This window comes from Oryzias latipes, chromosome 9 (genome assembly GCF_002234675.1).
Source record: "Oryzias latipes chromosome 9, ASM223467v1".
NCBI lineage: Eukaryota > Metazoa > Chordata > Actinopteri > Beloniformes > Adrianichthyidae > Oryzias > Oryzias latipes.
Window position 1 is genome coordinate 1,177,024 of NC_019867.2, and position 15,860 is coordinate 1,192,883.

General features: G+C 44.2%; 1 protein-coding gene across 3 annotated transcripts in view; it reads right to left on the reverse strand.

Moving 5' to 3' along the window:
• Positions 1-782: 782 nt before the first annotated feature.
• The window catches only part of LOC101161472 (doublesex- and mab-3-related transcription factor 1), a 37,729-nt gene continuing 22,651 nt past the window's right edge, over positions 783-15,860 (reverse strand). For all 3 annotated transcript variants that reach the window (XM_023958133.1, XM_004086451.4, XM_020701694.2), the window contains exon 6: positions 783-3,345. In XM_023958133.1, the coding sequence (XP_023813901.1) occupies positions 3,191-3,345 (155 nt within the window). In that variant the 3' untranslated portion in view covers positions 783-3,190. The remainder of the gene's footprint in view (positions 3,346-15,860) is intronic.

Sequence of the window (15,860 nt, forward strand, 5' to 3'; positions counted from 1 at the left end):
TGTTGATTTCTGTGTGAAATAAATGTTCATTTCATTTGCTCATTTTTGGATTTAAAGCTCAGCTTGAATCTTGAACGGGTTCAGGAGCCGAAGCCGCCCGGCACCGCGGTCCTTCCGCGCTCTGGGCCCATCGTCCCTCATCCCTCCTTCAGAAAGACGTTCCTGCTGCTCCAGAGAACCGCAGAGATCCAAGATCAGGGAGGAAACCGAGCAGCAGAGGCCTCAGTGGAGCCAGCTCAGGTCAGAGGTCAAGGCCCAACGGTCAAAGAGGAACAAGAGGAACATCTGGACTGATGTTCTAATGAGACACAAGAGGAACGTCATGGAAGGAGAGCTTCCCAGAACATTTCTAATACTGTCATGGTGAGGCACGGAGGGGGGAGTGTGATGGTGAGGGGGGGGGGGGGGGGGGGTAGCTGGAGCCGTCAATGAGGTCCGACTTTCTCACTGTTTGACATTTTCACTTCCTGCACGGCGCCACCGTCAGTCACAGTGAGGCATCAACGCTTCATGTGTTTTAAATGAAAATGGTCACATGCTTAGAAGCCCCGCCCCCTTTGCTACTGACTCATTTCCTGCCATCGGGGGGGGGGGGGGGGGGGGGGTCTGACCTCCGCCAGAGCACACTATTAGCTGCTGATTGGGGGCTGAGCTCCTGTCAGAAATTGATTTAGCCCTCCCTGGGGAGGCGGCACGCTGAGCAAAAACATTTTATTTTGGAAAATTTAGGAAATTTATCTTGAAGTTTATTTAAGATCAAGAATTGTTGTTTGACACAAACATAATTTGAATATTACGTCATTTTTTTTTTAGATTTTGGCAGACAATTGGTGTCAAAACGGCCCAAGAGACACATTTATGCAAATCACCATCATTCATTTCATAAACATGTTTTTATTTTCTCTCTAATATAATTACATTTCATTAAGCTTTTCCCACCAATAAACTGTTAACATGAGTGTTGTTTAAATTTAATGTTAAAGTTTAGTTTGAAAAATTGACTTTAATGAGGAGCAAAAACTGATCTGGGGGGTTTTTGCGTCCCCCCCCCCCCCCCTGCGACCCTAAAGTGAGGGAGGAGGGGGGGCTGCAAACAGAGTGAAAACATTTTTCAGCAGGTAAAGGTACATTTCAGCACAAAACGCCACATTTCCATCAGCCTTCTGCGGCCTTCACAGGTGTGACACACCTGAGGGGAGTTTTCACCGACTTCCTGTCTGCGATGAGCCGCCGCCGCGCTGATTCATGGAGGCCGCCGAGGCTCAAGGAAAACAGGCCGGGGACGCTTTCTCCCCTGCAGCCGGTCGCCCCCGACAACCGTGATAAAACGGCCTTCCTTAACTAAACTCGTAAAGCACGGGGCGATAAAAGTCAATCTTCTGTAAAATCCAATTAAGTCATTATCTGACTGATTGTATCTTTAATTGAAAACAGAAGTGACAGTAAATTTCTGTGATATATCAGGATCAATCGATACGGCCGCAGCATCTCGTCTCAGGAGGTGATTTATAACGCCGGCGCTTATAGGTAACTCCACATTCTTCTCTCTAAAACCACTGGTGGATGAAATTAAGAGTAAGTGCGTTTCATAAAAAAACAAGATGGTCACGTTATTGATTACAACAGAAGGGGCAGAATCCAATGAATGATTCAGCCGAGCAGAGAAAAGAAAACAAGTAATTTTTCCCGGGAAGAGAGCGCCCGCCCTCCGTCACTGCCAACCTTTATTTCCCTAAAACTTGTAGCGACATAAACCTCGCCGCCACTTCTGCTGCCGTCTTCTGCAAACACAGCAGTTAAAGCGCACTTTCACACGCGCCGCACAGACTCACAATCTGAGTCGGGCTGGTTGGACACAAAAACGTTGAGGGGGAAATGATCTGTGCATCGACTTCTCCAGGAAACGTAGAGACCTTAGTTTAAAGGAACCGCAAAGAAGAGACTCCGCCTCTTCTCCAGAAAGTTGTAAAGAATAACCTCCAGCGCTGTCCTGCAGGGGTTAAATATACAATCCACATGCAAATGCGGTGGAACCAAGGACGCCATAAAGACGCGGCGCAGGAAAGCGTGATTCATGTGGGCGCGGCGCTAACCTCCACCTGCATGTGTGCGTCCATGTAGAGAACGCCCTGACCATGTGGAAACGCAGGTCTGCTAAGGAGCAGGAAGGTGTGTGTGTGGGGGGGGGGGGGGGTGTCCGGATCCCCGTGGAGATCCTCAGGAGTTTCTGATGCTTGAAGAACTGAAAACAGAGATGTTCAGAAAGCTGGAGACGGCTGAGGTCAGAGGTGACCGTCTCAGAGCAGCAGCGTGGCTGCACGGCAAAAACGGCCATCGGACATTTCCGAAGCGCTTCAGATCCACGCTGTGGCGGTTTGGTTTTTGTTCAGACTGAACTGAACCGTACCAGGGTTCATCTGCAGGAGAACAGAGACCCTCGCTCTCCTGTTTAGTTCAGGTGAACTTTCCCACCGGCAGAACCGGGAGGAGATGACCTCCTGCAAACAGTTCTGCCTCCCTGTGGGTTTCATGTGCAGCATCCAGATCAAAGACCAGAAAAACCGAAGACTGCGATGAAGACGGTCAGTTCAGCCCGCCTCCTTCTGAAGCACAGCTGGAGGCAGCAGATGAAGATGCTGAGGTTCTCTGAGGGACCAGGATGGATCAGGACTGGATCCATCAGAGGACCAGATCATGGGTGTTCTGGAGATCAAAGCAGAGAAGCAGATGGAGACGCAGCGATGATGATGATGATGATGGTGAAAAGATGAAGAGGCTACCAGGAATAAGGAAGAGGAGGTTGATGGATGCAGAGATGGAGGCAGATGATTCACTGACTCCAAAAGGAAAAGAAGGCCCACTTAGAACTTTAAGAATGTTTTTGAGATGATAAAACACTAATAAGACAAAGACCATCTCATTTTTTTATTCTTGGTTTTCACTTTCATCTCTAGAAAAAGAACTTTGTTTGTAACAGTTAAAAAAAGAGTTTTAAATTCAGCTTTTTGATCGTTGTGACCAACATTTACTGATTCTAAAGAAGTTTTTATTTGTCTGAATTTTCTGTCTACTTGTTCCAAAATAGGCTTTAATTTTAGTTTAACTACAAATAGACATAAAATGCGGTTCCAGAGTCAGAGACCTGCAGCAGACGTGAACCATCCAACGCCTGGCAGGCTCCAGCTTCTCCTCATTTGCTCTCGCTGCTCATGGAGTCGGCCGGGAAGACGGACGGCTGGCCGCCACTCTCAAACTCCGCCTTGACGCCAACGTTCACCAGTGAGCTGATGGAGCGGCAGGTCAGGGTGGAGTCATGGGTGGAGGTGAGGCTGCTGGGGGAGAACGCTGCAGACACAAAGTCCAGATCAGAGGAGTTTCTACCAAAGTGTGAAGAGATAACTGCGACCACGGATTCACCGAACATCTTCATTTGTTGTGGAAAAAGTACAAAAAGTTGTTGTGTTAGTGACACATTTCCATCTGCATATCCACACAACAATAAGTAAATGGTCGTTGGTCTTCAACCGAACCACCAGCGGTGACCATGAACGCATCACAGCATCTGAACGTAGAACTTCCTAAAAGCTGATGCTGATTGGAAACATCAGCAAACGGAGCAAACGAATGCTTTAGCTCAAAACCTGAACAGATTTCCTTTCACTCTATTTGACAGTCATTTCATGTAATAGCTTCAGTGTGATGTGTGTGTAATGTATGCATAAATGTACACATGTCCAGTTATGATTAGAAGGAATTAGGATGCACAGAAGAAAGCATCTGTTTCTTTTATGTTCTTCATCTTTTGAATCAACTTGTGAATTTATATTTTAAATTCACAAATTAATATTTAAAGTAATATATAAAAGAAATATTGTAATAATTCCTCACTTATGAAAGTTGCATATTTTCTGTAAAGTACTGCGAGACCACTCATGACGATAAAGTCCCACTCCCATGAAATGCTGGTTTTAACATGGCCATGTGGACATAAAAAAGATGAAAACTGAATTTCTGAGTACTTCTTTTTCAAATTGTTGTGAATCAGGAGCAGACAAAAAAAATTCCTTTAAAAAAGCTTCTGGGTGTGATGTAGAAGCTACAATCAACGGGCCGCAGTCTCCAAGCTCCGCCCCTTTCTGATCCTCCGCGATATTAGTGATCAATATTGCGATGAGGATAACAAAACCACCAAAAACATAATTTCTATTTCACTGCAACAATTTAATTTAAATACGAGTCAACCCTCTACATCTAACATAAAAGGCTCCACCCGATTGCGAAGGCATCCATCTGATTGGTCAAATAAAAAAGCGGTTTATTTGATTCGTTAAATACTTCAAGCTACCGTTAGTTACATTTAACGTAACTATTTGTTGCTATTTTTGCGATATGCGTTTTGCACAGCTTGATATCCCAATAACAATAAATTTGCGATCTATTGTGACGGCCTACAGTAGAGGATGTTCAGAGTGGGACTTGAACCTTTTTACCTCAAATCCAAAGTTGCACATTTATGACCATAAACTGATATTTGTTCTCACAGGACCATAACTCAATATTTGAACATTATTGTGAGGCAAAAGGCTGAAAAAATGGATTTCGCTTTGCAAAGTCATCCATTGGTAAGAAGCGTCAGGGACACTCTACCACTTCTTTCTCAGATACTCTTCAAAGTCATCAATATGATGAATTCCTGTGGTGTACTCATAAATTAACGCGCCTCCTTCCTGCTGGGGGGGTAAACAGAAAGAACACAGCAGAGTCCAATCATGTGATCCACAAAATACATCTTCTTCTCTGTCACCACCCGCATAAAGATGACTGCACCGCCACAACATTCACCTTTGGATTTACAGCTAATTAAATCTCTCAGCAGGAGGAGACGGGAGCTTCCATCAGCATCGTGTCTTCCTGGGTCAACACCAGCGGTAACGGCACTTCAACACAGCTGTTTGGTTACGGTCATCCAACCGGGTTTATCTGATGGTTGGGGGAATATTTGGATGGTTGAATGGTAAAATGGATGGATGAAAACATACCTGGTTAAATGGGTGGAAAAACTCAATGAATGATGGGATGGATGGATAAACAGATGAATGGTTGGATGAATGAATGGATGGAAACAGATACATAGTTGGATGTATAGTTGAACGGATACATTCCTGTTTTGATGGATGGATACATGATTAAAAAAATATTGTATTAGTTTTTGGATGGTTGAACGTATGATTGGATGGATGAATGGTTAAATGGATACATAGATCCATTTACATAGATCGTTGGATGAATAGGTTGGTAGTTGTTTGAATGAATGGATACATGGTTGGATGAATATACGTTGGATAGTCATATCAACTGTGTGACTGGAGGTATGATGGATATTAAATTGGTTGATGGTTGGATAAATGATTGGATGGACGGTTTGTTGGATGGATGTATAATCAAAACAAACCTTTTCTAAGAAGTTTTTTTTGGTGTTTGAATAACAGATTTTTTAAATATTCACAAAAAGAATCCAGATTAGAAGACCCATTTGAGGTAAATCTGAATAAAAACGATGTGTTTGTTCGTCAACACGAGGACGTCTCTCCTCTGAAACGAGTTCTTCAGGCGCATCGTCCTACAGATGACACGGGTCCACCGCAGTCATGTGACAAACCTTCCCATGTATCTGCACCTTAAAGGCCTTCCTCCCCGCCTCCTCTGATGGGATGGGGGGGGGCAGTCATTTCTCTCCTCATTAACTTCCTGATTGGTTTCGGACTCGGGTTTTAACCCGTCTGCAGTTTGTCACCGGTTCTGGACTGACAGCTCAATCGTTAATACTAATGTTAGCTAAGAGCTCGTCTGTCCAGCAGTAACAGCCAGTGGGGGGGGGCTGTGAATTAGCACGCTCACTGTTAATTCACCGCCTGTTCATCAGCAGGAAATCTACGATGTAATTAAAGGCTGAGCGGCCACGTTCAATCAGAACCTCTGTCCAACACGTGTTCTGCTCCTGACGGATCTGCTGCTCCTATCAGCGCCTCGTGTTCTCGTTAGCGGCGCGGCACCTGTGGACGTTTATGCCAGATGATCAGCAGGGATTCCCTCCAAAATTTTCAAGCCACCGGGATCTCCTGCTGATCCGAGTATCTGATGATGACTTCATTATCAAAGCAGAGTTCTTCAGAACCTGTGAGCCGGTCTCCATGACCCAAACCCTGCAGATCCAAAGCCCGCCTTGGATTCAACCTTTCTGGATTTCTGCACGGAAAAAAAGCAAAATGCAGAAGCAAAAACCCAGCAGTGAAATCTGACAATCCCCTCTCAGCAGTAAACGTCTTTAGGATTCTTCGCAGTGACAATAAAATAAAAACGTGTCTGTATCCATGGGCGACGGTGGCTTCTCTCCCCTCATCTGAGCTGGAACTTCCATTTTCTAAACATCCGTCTGAGCAGCTAAATGACAAAGTTCTTCTGTTGTGGTTCCAAAAACATGTCAAGAAAAGGAAGAAAGCGTTCCCTGATGTTTTTTCTTTTACGTTGATTATAAAGTGAGACACTTGTGGGTGAACCTCCTGAGACGCAAATGTTTGTGTTTCCGTTTGAAACCAGGTGAGCGGCGTCTAGAGCCGTTTTTTCCCGCCTCGGTGACCACGGACTCGTGGAAGCAGCACCTCGTTGAATCAAAGACAGAATGCAGAAAAACAAAGCGATCTGGTTTCTGATTGGCTGATTGATCAGCTGATTGAAAAGCAGTCACATGACAGCAGCAGAGTGGCGTGCTTTGAATTCTTTTTTTACAGAGTCTCTTCATTACGAGCTCTGTTCTCAGGCCTCATCCATCCATCAGCAGAAATAATGAAGGCTGAATCCTCCGTGCAGGCTGTGGGGGGGGGTCATGCATCACCGTGTTGTTAACAGGCTGCAGAAGAAAACAACAATGTATGTTCTGTTTGACCTCATGAATCACATTCACGCCACTTTAGCCTTCAGCGGAGTCCCACTCTAGACTGTAAATAATTATTTTTGAAGGCTTCATGAAGCTCCCAGCCGTCGCCCTGGATTTCATTTACTGAATGATGAGACTTGTTTAGTGGGGGGCACCTCGAAACCAGGAGCAGATCCGCCTAACCCCACCGTCATTACCAGAGATTAAAAGATCCGCTCTTGGCGGGCCTCTTGGCGATGGCGGCCGTGTCCCTTGGGTGCCGGCTCCCTGGGCCCGGCGGTGCTCTCTCCGCGCGGTGGGGGGGTTCATATTACACCTGAGCCGGGGGTGTTCGTGTCCCTGGGGGGTGGGTCCTGGTCCTTGCCCCTGGGCGCTGGGCCCCGCCAAACTTCCAACATGGCCGAGCCTGGTCGGGCCATATTTATAACATCCCTTATGGGCCGCCCTTTTTTCCCCGGGGTTCCCCCCTCCTGGGCGGGGGCGGCGGGCCCCTGCCTTGCTCCTACCTGGACCAACCGTGGGCCGGGTGGGTGGCTGCCTGGAGTGCGGAGCGGGTCTCCCTTGGGGGGTCCTGGCTCGTACCTGGGGTCGGGGCGGGGGGATGCCCGGAACTCCTGGGTGGTGGTGGGGTGCTCGTCTGGGGCTGTGGGCGTCCCTCTCCGGTGGGGCCCTGCGTTGGGCTCTTCCGGCGCGGCGGGGGGCTGCTTTCCTGGCTGGGCTGGGGCGGCGCTCTCTTTCCCTCTGCGCCTCCCTGCTCTCTGGCTCTGGGGGCCTCGCGGCGGTCCTGCTGGCCCTGGCCTGGGTGGCGGTCTTGGTCGCCCGGGGGGCGGTTGTTCCCTGCCTGTTCCCGTGTGGCGCTGGGGGAATTCCGGCTGCCGCTGCTGCTGCGGCGGGGGTATGGGTGTGGGGGTGGCTGGGCGCTCCTCCTCCTTCTTTTCACATTCCACCATCCATTTTAGAAGAACATAAACACTCACCTGAGCACAGGTGTTAGCTCACCTTTGCACTAATAGTTTGCATGATTGAATGAATGAAAGATTTCACACTAGTTGGTTTAAAGGCATAGGTATGCGTTCGTGAACACTATCTGTTTTGTGTGCATGTTGACATGTGGACATTTCTGCGGCTAGCAGGTGTGTTGATAATATTTGAGTGTGTGTGAACAGGCCCCGCCCTTTTTGTACTACATTTGAACCGTACCGTAACGATAAACAACCAGTAAACCTGTCTGCTCTATGCTGCTTCATGGTCTTACCCCCCTTCCCCTCCTATTATCACCCTCCTACCCCCCCCTCTCTCTAACGTCCCTCTCTCTTGTTCCCCTCTTTCCTTTTCCGTCCGGTCCAACACCAAAGATTTTCAAACATGATTGAAATTAATAAAGTTTGGCCTCAATTACAAAAGGGGTTTATTCAGACATACCTTTGGTTTGTCTGAAGATGAATAACCCCTCTTGTTAGAATAAAATATGTCCAACACAAGAGGCCCTCAGCTCTCATCTGTTTGCCTAGCTGTTGGACAGGACAAGTTAAAAAAGAAAAAAAAAAAAAAAAAAAAAAAAAAAAAAAAAAAAAGATCCGCTCTGATGGACAAAACTCACGCAGAGATATTTTTATAAAAAATCCTAAAAATGACCCCCCCCCCCCGCCTCTGGTTTAGACTGCTGTCACACACGCACACTGTTGCAGACACAGTACCAACAGCTTGTCATTTGGGGGCGCTATTATGTGACACGACCTCTGACCGGGACAGAAGAAGGAAAATTTATGCAGCTGCAGATATTTTACAGAGGATGAAGACAAACTTCACCTAAAAAAGTTAAGAGGTTCAAAAAATCGGACGCCCACTTCAGCCGTGAACAGACTGATGTGTGAAAATATTATCTGATATGAAACCGGTCGGTGGTCTGAAAAGGGTTGAACAAACGGACCTGAGAAGAAGCTCCTGCAGACCATCTCATGGAGTTATGAAGAGATTTCTGCTCCCGGTGGTCATCCTTGGTACTGCACAGAAACGAGCTGCCCTTCCATCACGCAGGAAGGGTTTTCTTTGTTAAGGCTCCAACACGCCGCCGGCGTCCGACATGTCGGAGCCAGACTTCAGCAGTGAGCAGTGGTTGCTCTGAGTTTCTATGCCAACCACTCTGGCCAATCAAGATTGAACTTGTTGGAAGACCACGTGGGGGCCAGCAGGCTCCACCTACTTTTATTGAGACGTGTGATTGGTCAGTTTATAACTTGAAAAACTGTTTAAAAAAAAGAACATCTTAAAAAAAGATCCAGAACGGTTCTTGTGTTGAACACAATAACCGAGGAACAGCGGTTTGTTTCTCTATAGACGTCTTTGGGATTTTGGCTTCCTGGAGCCACTTCCTGTTTGAAACACCAGGTGGGCGGGGCCACTCAGTCCATTTCTCTGACACACTCAATGAGGCCAACATTTCGATCTGCATTTAATGGAATTACACATAATTAATTAGCTTCAGTAAACCTACATGATCATAAAACGATCAAAAATATCAAGAGAGTGAAGATAAGATTAAACGTTATTCATCCCACAACGGGGAAATTCTTTTATCTCCAGCAGCAAAAAAAAGACATTCAGAAGTACAAACAGCAAACAACTAAGTAATTATGTGAAATCAGCATCGTGTTTCCTAAAAGGAGACCAACAACATCAACAGTATTAAGGCCTGTTCACACCGGGACGAATTTCGCCGGCGATTTTCGCCGACGTTTAACGCCTCGTGACTAAACAAAGGGCACCAACGAGAGTGTGCACACCGACGCGAAAAAACGCCAAGTGCCAAAGCGTCAAAAAAAAAAAAACGCCTCGGGTTCGTTTTTTTTTTCGACGCGTCGCGTCGAAATCTATTCGACCAATGAGAATGGCGCTTTTGCTCACGTGTCTGGAGCTTCTGAAGTTACAGTAAAACACAACTTGGGGGCGCTCAAACACAAAACTGCCTTGCTGAGCACACATACCAGCGAAGAAGATAGACGCCAAGTAGCGTCTACACAGCAGCGAAGAAATAATGACGGACATTCTAAAACATCCCCGAACCAAGCACCAGTTGGAGCTACTGATGCTTGAAATATTCATGTTTTCTTTGTATGATTCTGACAAGCGCGTAAATACTTGCTCTCTTCTTCTGAGTGAAAAGCGACTTTAAGAAGCGTAAAGTTGCGCAGCGCCACCTTGTGTACAGGAGTATTTCTGTTTACATTAAGCGCCATCTAATGTCAGGGAATGAAATTGCATGTTCGCTCGGCTCATCGTCAGCGAAAATCGCCTGGGTGTGAACACAAAAAACGTGGCGAAAAACGCTGGCGAATATTCGTCCCGGTGTGTACGGGCCTTTAGGAGGAAAAAAGAGTTCAAAAACATCAATTTTAGACTTTTGACCCAATAATTTCTTAATATTTATTTTCTAAAGCGTCATTTTCAGCAGCAGTGATGTTGGAACCATCGTCAGCTGGAGGAACGTTCTAAATATTCAAGTTCTGTCTGCCGTTTGGAAGCAGACAGACTTATCTGCTGCAGGAAAAGTTCACTCTCACCAGGAAACTCTGCCTTTTTCCGTCTCACTTGCTGCTCCATAAATGTCCAAACTATGAAACAGTCTTTGTGTGAAACGACAAAAGCCAAAGGTCTGAACCTCCCACTGCGTCTGCTGACAATGAGGAGCAGTGGATGAAGGTGCAATCACTTCTGCTGCAGCCAAACAGGGAAACAAAAGCCCAGATGTTAGAGGAGATGGTAATTCACTCTGATCCAGAGGATAAGCTCTCTGTGTGGGGGGGTCATGCTGGCAGATAATGCTTAAGTAAACACCCGCCGCTCAGTTATCCTGCTGACGGTGAACCTACTCTGTTTTTATCTTTTCATGTCATTCCCACAAAAACATTACAAAAACAAATCAGTTCGTCTTGTTTTTGTACAATGAAAGGGAAACAAAATAAAACTTTTTGCCCCTTTTACTTCTGCAAAATCTATTTTCTGAGCTTATAAGTGTTTTATAATTTTCATTCCTAATTAATCATGATTTTAATGTTAAAACAGTATTTTAATGCTTTTCTGAGTATCCCACTAAAAATCTGCTCTCTGAGCACCAGCCCCTCCCAATCCACCACAACCAGTGGGTTCTGACGAGCTGCCGTAGACCAGTGAGGACACGCCCCTTCCAGGAAGAATCTGAGCAACCAGCCCCGCCCCCAGACCAACACCCACTTTCTCCGATCAGCTAAAAGCTTTTCTTTTCTATGAACAATATGAACGTCCATCTTTGCAAAAGTTCAAATGTTTGTTTTCATGGGAGAAAGGCAGACACGCTGCCACGCCCACTCCAGGATGATGTCATGAAATGGGCGGCATCCACAAAGGGTGAAAGGCGGAGCCTCAGAGATCCAGTTGTCTTACTTCCGGGTTGGAAAATCCCCTCAGGAAAATAACTCATTAAAAAAAATCGTTACTTTGTGTGCCAAAGGTAATATATCTTCATATACATGTTTTTACTCTCTATAGCAGGGGTGTCAAACACACGGCCCGCGGGCCGTATCCGGCTCGCCAGGTAGTTTAGTCCAGCCCACACGTGAAGAGTAAAAATCATAAGGATGTTTTAAAAAGAAAGCAAGTTTCTAGTCCATTCCTGTGGCGAGTTATGATTTTTTAAAGAAATAACTGAAATGTGCAAATCCACTACTAGGGGGAGCAAAGGAAAAGCTTAACAGGTGAAACAACATAACTCTGCATGTGCCAAAAACGAAACCTAACAGCTCTGTGTCTGGGTAGGCAGTAGTTTGGTTCCCTGTGAGCCTCACCACTGAAGGATGATCAGTAGTGACTCCCTAATGACCAAAATGTTGTCAGAAAGAAAATAAAGGTTGAAGTGAAGTCCTGAGCTTTCCAGGAAAATGGAAAGCGTTTCATTTGTTCACGGAGCTAAATGCAAACCTGCAAGCTTGGTATGTCATCAACAGGTTCTCCAAGAACATAACATTCAGCACCACTATGAGACTCTGCACAAAGAAAAGTTTCACCATTTGCAGTTAAGAAAAAAAAGATTTAGCAACTATTAGCTGGACCGATAAACAACCATCTGGATTTACTGCAGCCGTGGCGTCAGTGATGGAGCAGTGAAAGCTAGCTACCTTATTGCAGACAAGTTGGAGCAAACATCCAAACCATTTTCTGATGGTGAACTTATTGAAAAATGCTGAAGGCTGCAGAAGTCTTGTTCCCAAAAAGCAGTCGACCTTAAACATGAGTCTGTCAAGAATTACGATCAGATCCAACATCTCTGAGGAAACATGGGCAGCCATATGAAGGAATCCAGCCATTTATTGTATTTTCAGGCACTATTGATGAAAGCACCAACATCACAGATATGTACAGCTGTGCATGTTTATTAAAGGTGATGAAGAGACGTCACAGTGGAGTTTCTGGAGTGGATGGACACAACAACAACTGATGACATAGTCAGCTCTCTAGTTACTGTGCTGGACGAGGTTGAAGTGAACTGGTCACATGAAGTAATTTTGGTCACTGATGGCGCTCCATCAAAGGTCAGGAAGAAGGCAGGTGTTGCCACAAAATTCAGGCAGAAACCAGGAAAAGATTCTTATAATAATGAATGATAATAATAATGGACATTTCATTGTGTTTTGCACACTTGAATGACGGTAAATGTGTTTCTGCACAGGATTTGAATCCTGATATTAACAATCTGGTGAAGTTTCAGGAGAGAAAAGAAGTTAACTCCAAACTCTTATGTTCACAAATGTTTGCAAGTTTAATTTAGTGTAATTTTGTCATCGTTTGGACGTTTACATTTTAGGAAGATGTTTCATATTTTTCTGTAGCCCCTCTTGAATTTATTATCAGGATTGCTTCAGTCTGTATAAAATTGAATAAACCAATATATTTAAAGTGAAATTAATTTCATTTAAGATCCATTGACCTCTGTGAATGAATGTGTAATAAGAAATGATTAGGCTACCATGTTGGTTGAGGCATGGTTTCCAATAAGGTAAAAAAACAAGAATAAAGTTGTTATTTTTCCTTTACATTACTGGTCCGGCCCACTTGAGATCAGACGGGTTGAATGTGGCCCCCGAACCAAAATGAGTTTGACACCCCTGATCTATAGTTATTCTGTTTTACAATATTTTACTGAATCTAAGAATTTTCATCTTTAATAAAACAATTATGGGTTTCTAGAGTTACTTTCCTGGGATTATTCTAATTACTTTTTCTTGTCAAATGAAAATTTAACTTAAATATAGTTTCTTTGTTTTTCCCATTGAATAATCAATGAGGGATATAATACAAACTGTGCATTACTATCTAAATAAAAAATACTTTATTTACAGATATCTATCAAAAATAGCTTTCAAAAGCTAACTAACCTACTTCATTAACCTTTAAAAGGTATAAAAAGCTATTTGTAAAATGAATGAGACCTATTACCCATGATTCCATAAAACCTTGAGTTAAGAGCCGCGTCTTCTAAACGGATCGTTTTGTTTAATGATAATATTACAGAAATCTTGTCTTTACTGTTAATATTGTTTTATTTTGAGAACAGAAAAAGTTGAATTCCTGAGATAATTCCATGAAAAGGTCTAAAAGCTCTGATCTCTAATAAAACTGTTGTCTTTACAAGATTAGGCTTTGACATTTTGGTTTCATGAATAGTCCTGAATAAAATACAACATTTTTAGATGTTTTAGGCCACTTGGCGGGGATTTAAAGAGTGTTTAAACCGCTATGTTACTATATTCCTGAAACCTTATTTAAACTGGGTTTTTGGCCTTTGATAGCAACAGCTTCAAAGTCTTGATTGCTTTCAGCAATCAGACGCAAATCTAGTTCTCAGTTCAGATCAAGAACGTGAGAAAAACTGTTGCACAACCTTAAATAACGGTGGAACCACTGATTTCTTCTCAACTGTTTTCTGGCAAAGTCCTCTGAAGTTTGTGCAGCAGAACCAGAACTCAGATCAGATGAGGTTCAGAAAAATAAAAGAAAACATCCCACTCATCATAGAAATAGATTTTAGTCCTTTTTCCCAAAACAAGTGGAGTCAGATCAGACTTAGAAAAGCTGCAGGACATGTGGAACAGTCCTCCATGTGACCAGGGTCACCAGAACTGACGAATGACGGGTTGCCTGTCACATGACAAGGCTGCCCTGGGATTAAACCCCTCCCATTAAAAGGATACGAGGTGTGTCTAAAAGAAATTGGCCCTGGACAGCTTGAGAGCGTCCCATGTCTGTCCAGCTGAGGACCAGCGTTGGAAGAAATAGAGGCGTCAACTGCCTCCCCCCCCCAGGAATGAGGTGGATGCTCATCATCCAAGCGGAGCAGCAGCAGGACTTAATGGTCCAGAAAACGCATTCAAAGAGGAGACAGGCAGGCGTGAAAGAGCCCAGAGAAGAAGAGGAGGAAGCTCAGCTGATCTTCACCCGGAAACATCTCAGCTCCGACGGCGAACCACGGACGGAAACACAACCGCTACAACAACCACAGCCAGAAAAACCGCAGGATTCCTGCAGAACAACAATCACCATGACTGCTTTAGGTGTCAATCAATGAGAAATGATACTTAGAATGTGAACAAAAAAAGCACAAAAGTCTTAGGTTGAAATTCACACTGCACCCTCAGGTCCAGGTCAGGCTGGTTTTTCAGTAGAACCAGATGTGGAAGCTCATCAGAACTCTGCTTTGGACCCAACAAGAGAATTCTGGTCCTTCTGAGATCAAGAACCTTCTGGTTCCATCAGGGACCACAAGGATCCAGACAAACTGTAGAGCAGAATAGAGAGGAGCTCACAGACAGAGGAGGAGCAGTGAGGAGGTGAAGGTCCTCCATGATTCCAACCATTAGATCACGAGCACGAGACTTTTCTTTCAGCTTTTGACTTGGTGGTCAGAGTCAGAAACAAGCAGCTGCTGAAGCAAAAAATGCCGCAGTTCCACAAATGACCACTGGAGGCAGGCTGCAAGGTGGAGCAATTATCCAGAGACTCCTTTGTTAAAAAGTCCCATTTTACATCCAAAAATGAATGTATTTCTGGATTCAAACGTCAAATAAATCGAAATCTGTTCATTAGAAATGTTTTTTGTTCCATTTTTTCTGCAGTTTTTTTGTCAACGGTCCATTTCAGAGTTCCCTGTTGCTCTGCAGCATCACCTCAGAGGTTTGATTCTGGTTGTAACTGAAGATGGTTTAAGCTCAAAACACCACGTGAAAGCAGAGGAAACGCGTCTGAAACCCGTTTCGGATTTAAAGACTTGACTTAAAGCGGCCTTTTATGTGAAATCCAAGCCAGAAAAAAATATACTTTGAAATAATGAACAACTAATGAAGGGTGGATAATTCTGACCAAACATGTCATCTAAACTGAATAACTATCACATTAAAGCTAAATTAGCCTCAGTCGCTGCACAGTTTTGTGCTTCTTAAACCGTTTTACTTTATGTTGGTTCAGTTTGGATGAATATTTTGTAAAACAACAGAAAATAAACTCATTTAAGCCTAAAGGACCTTTTATAAATAAAACATTTAAACAGAAACCAAAATAGCTCAAACATGTTGCAAACATGTACTAAAGTATATCAACATTTCTCAGGTTTATGTAGGAGGATAAAAAAATACAAATATTTCTAAATTCAGAAAGTTGTTTCTATTCATTTCCAAAGGTAAAAATGAAAAAAGGCCGAATCAGAGCAGAAAACGGCTTCAGTCCTCTTCAACCTTAATTTGGATCCCTGACAGGTTTGAACCAGCAGCATCTTTTCAATGACGGAGTGAAAAGCTCCTTTGGCTGAGCTCTGACGGTAAACCGGTGGCTCCGCCTGAGCTGCAACTAATTTAAAGCTACATCAAACACCAACATCAGCAAACGGCGGTCAATAAAAGCT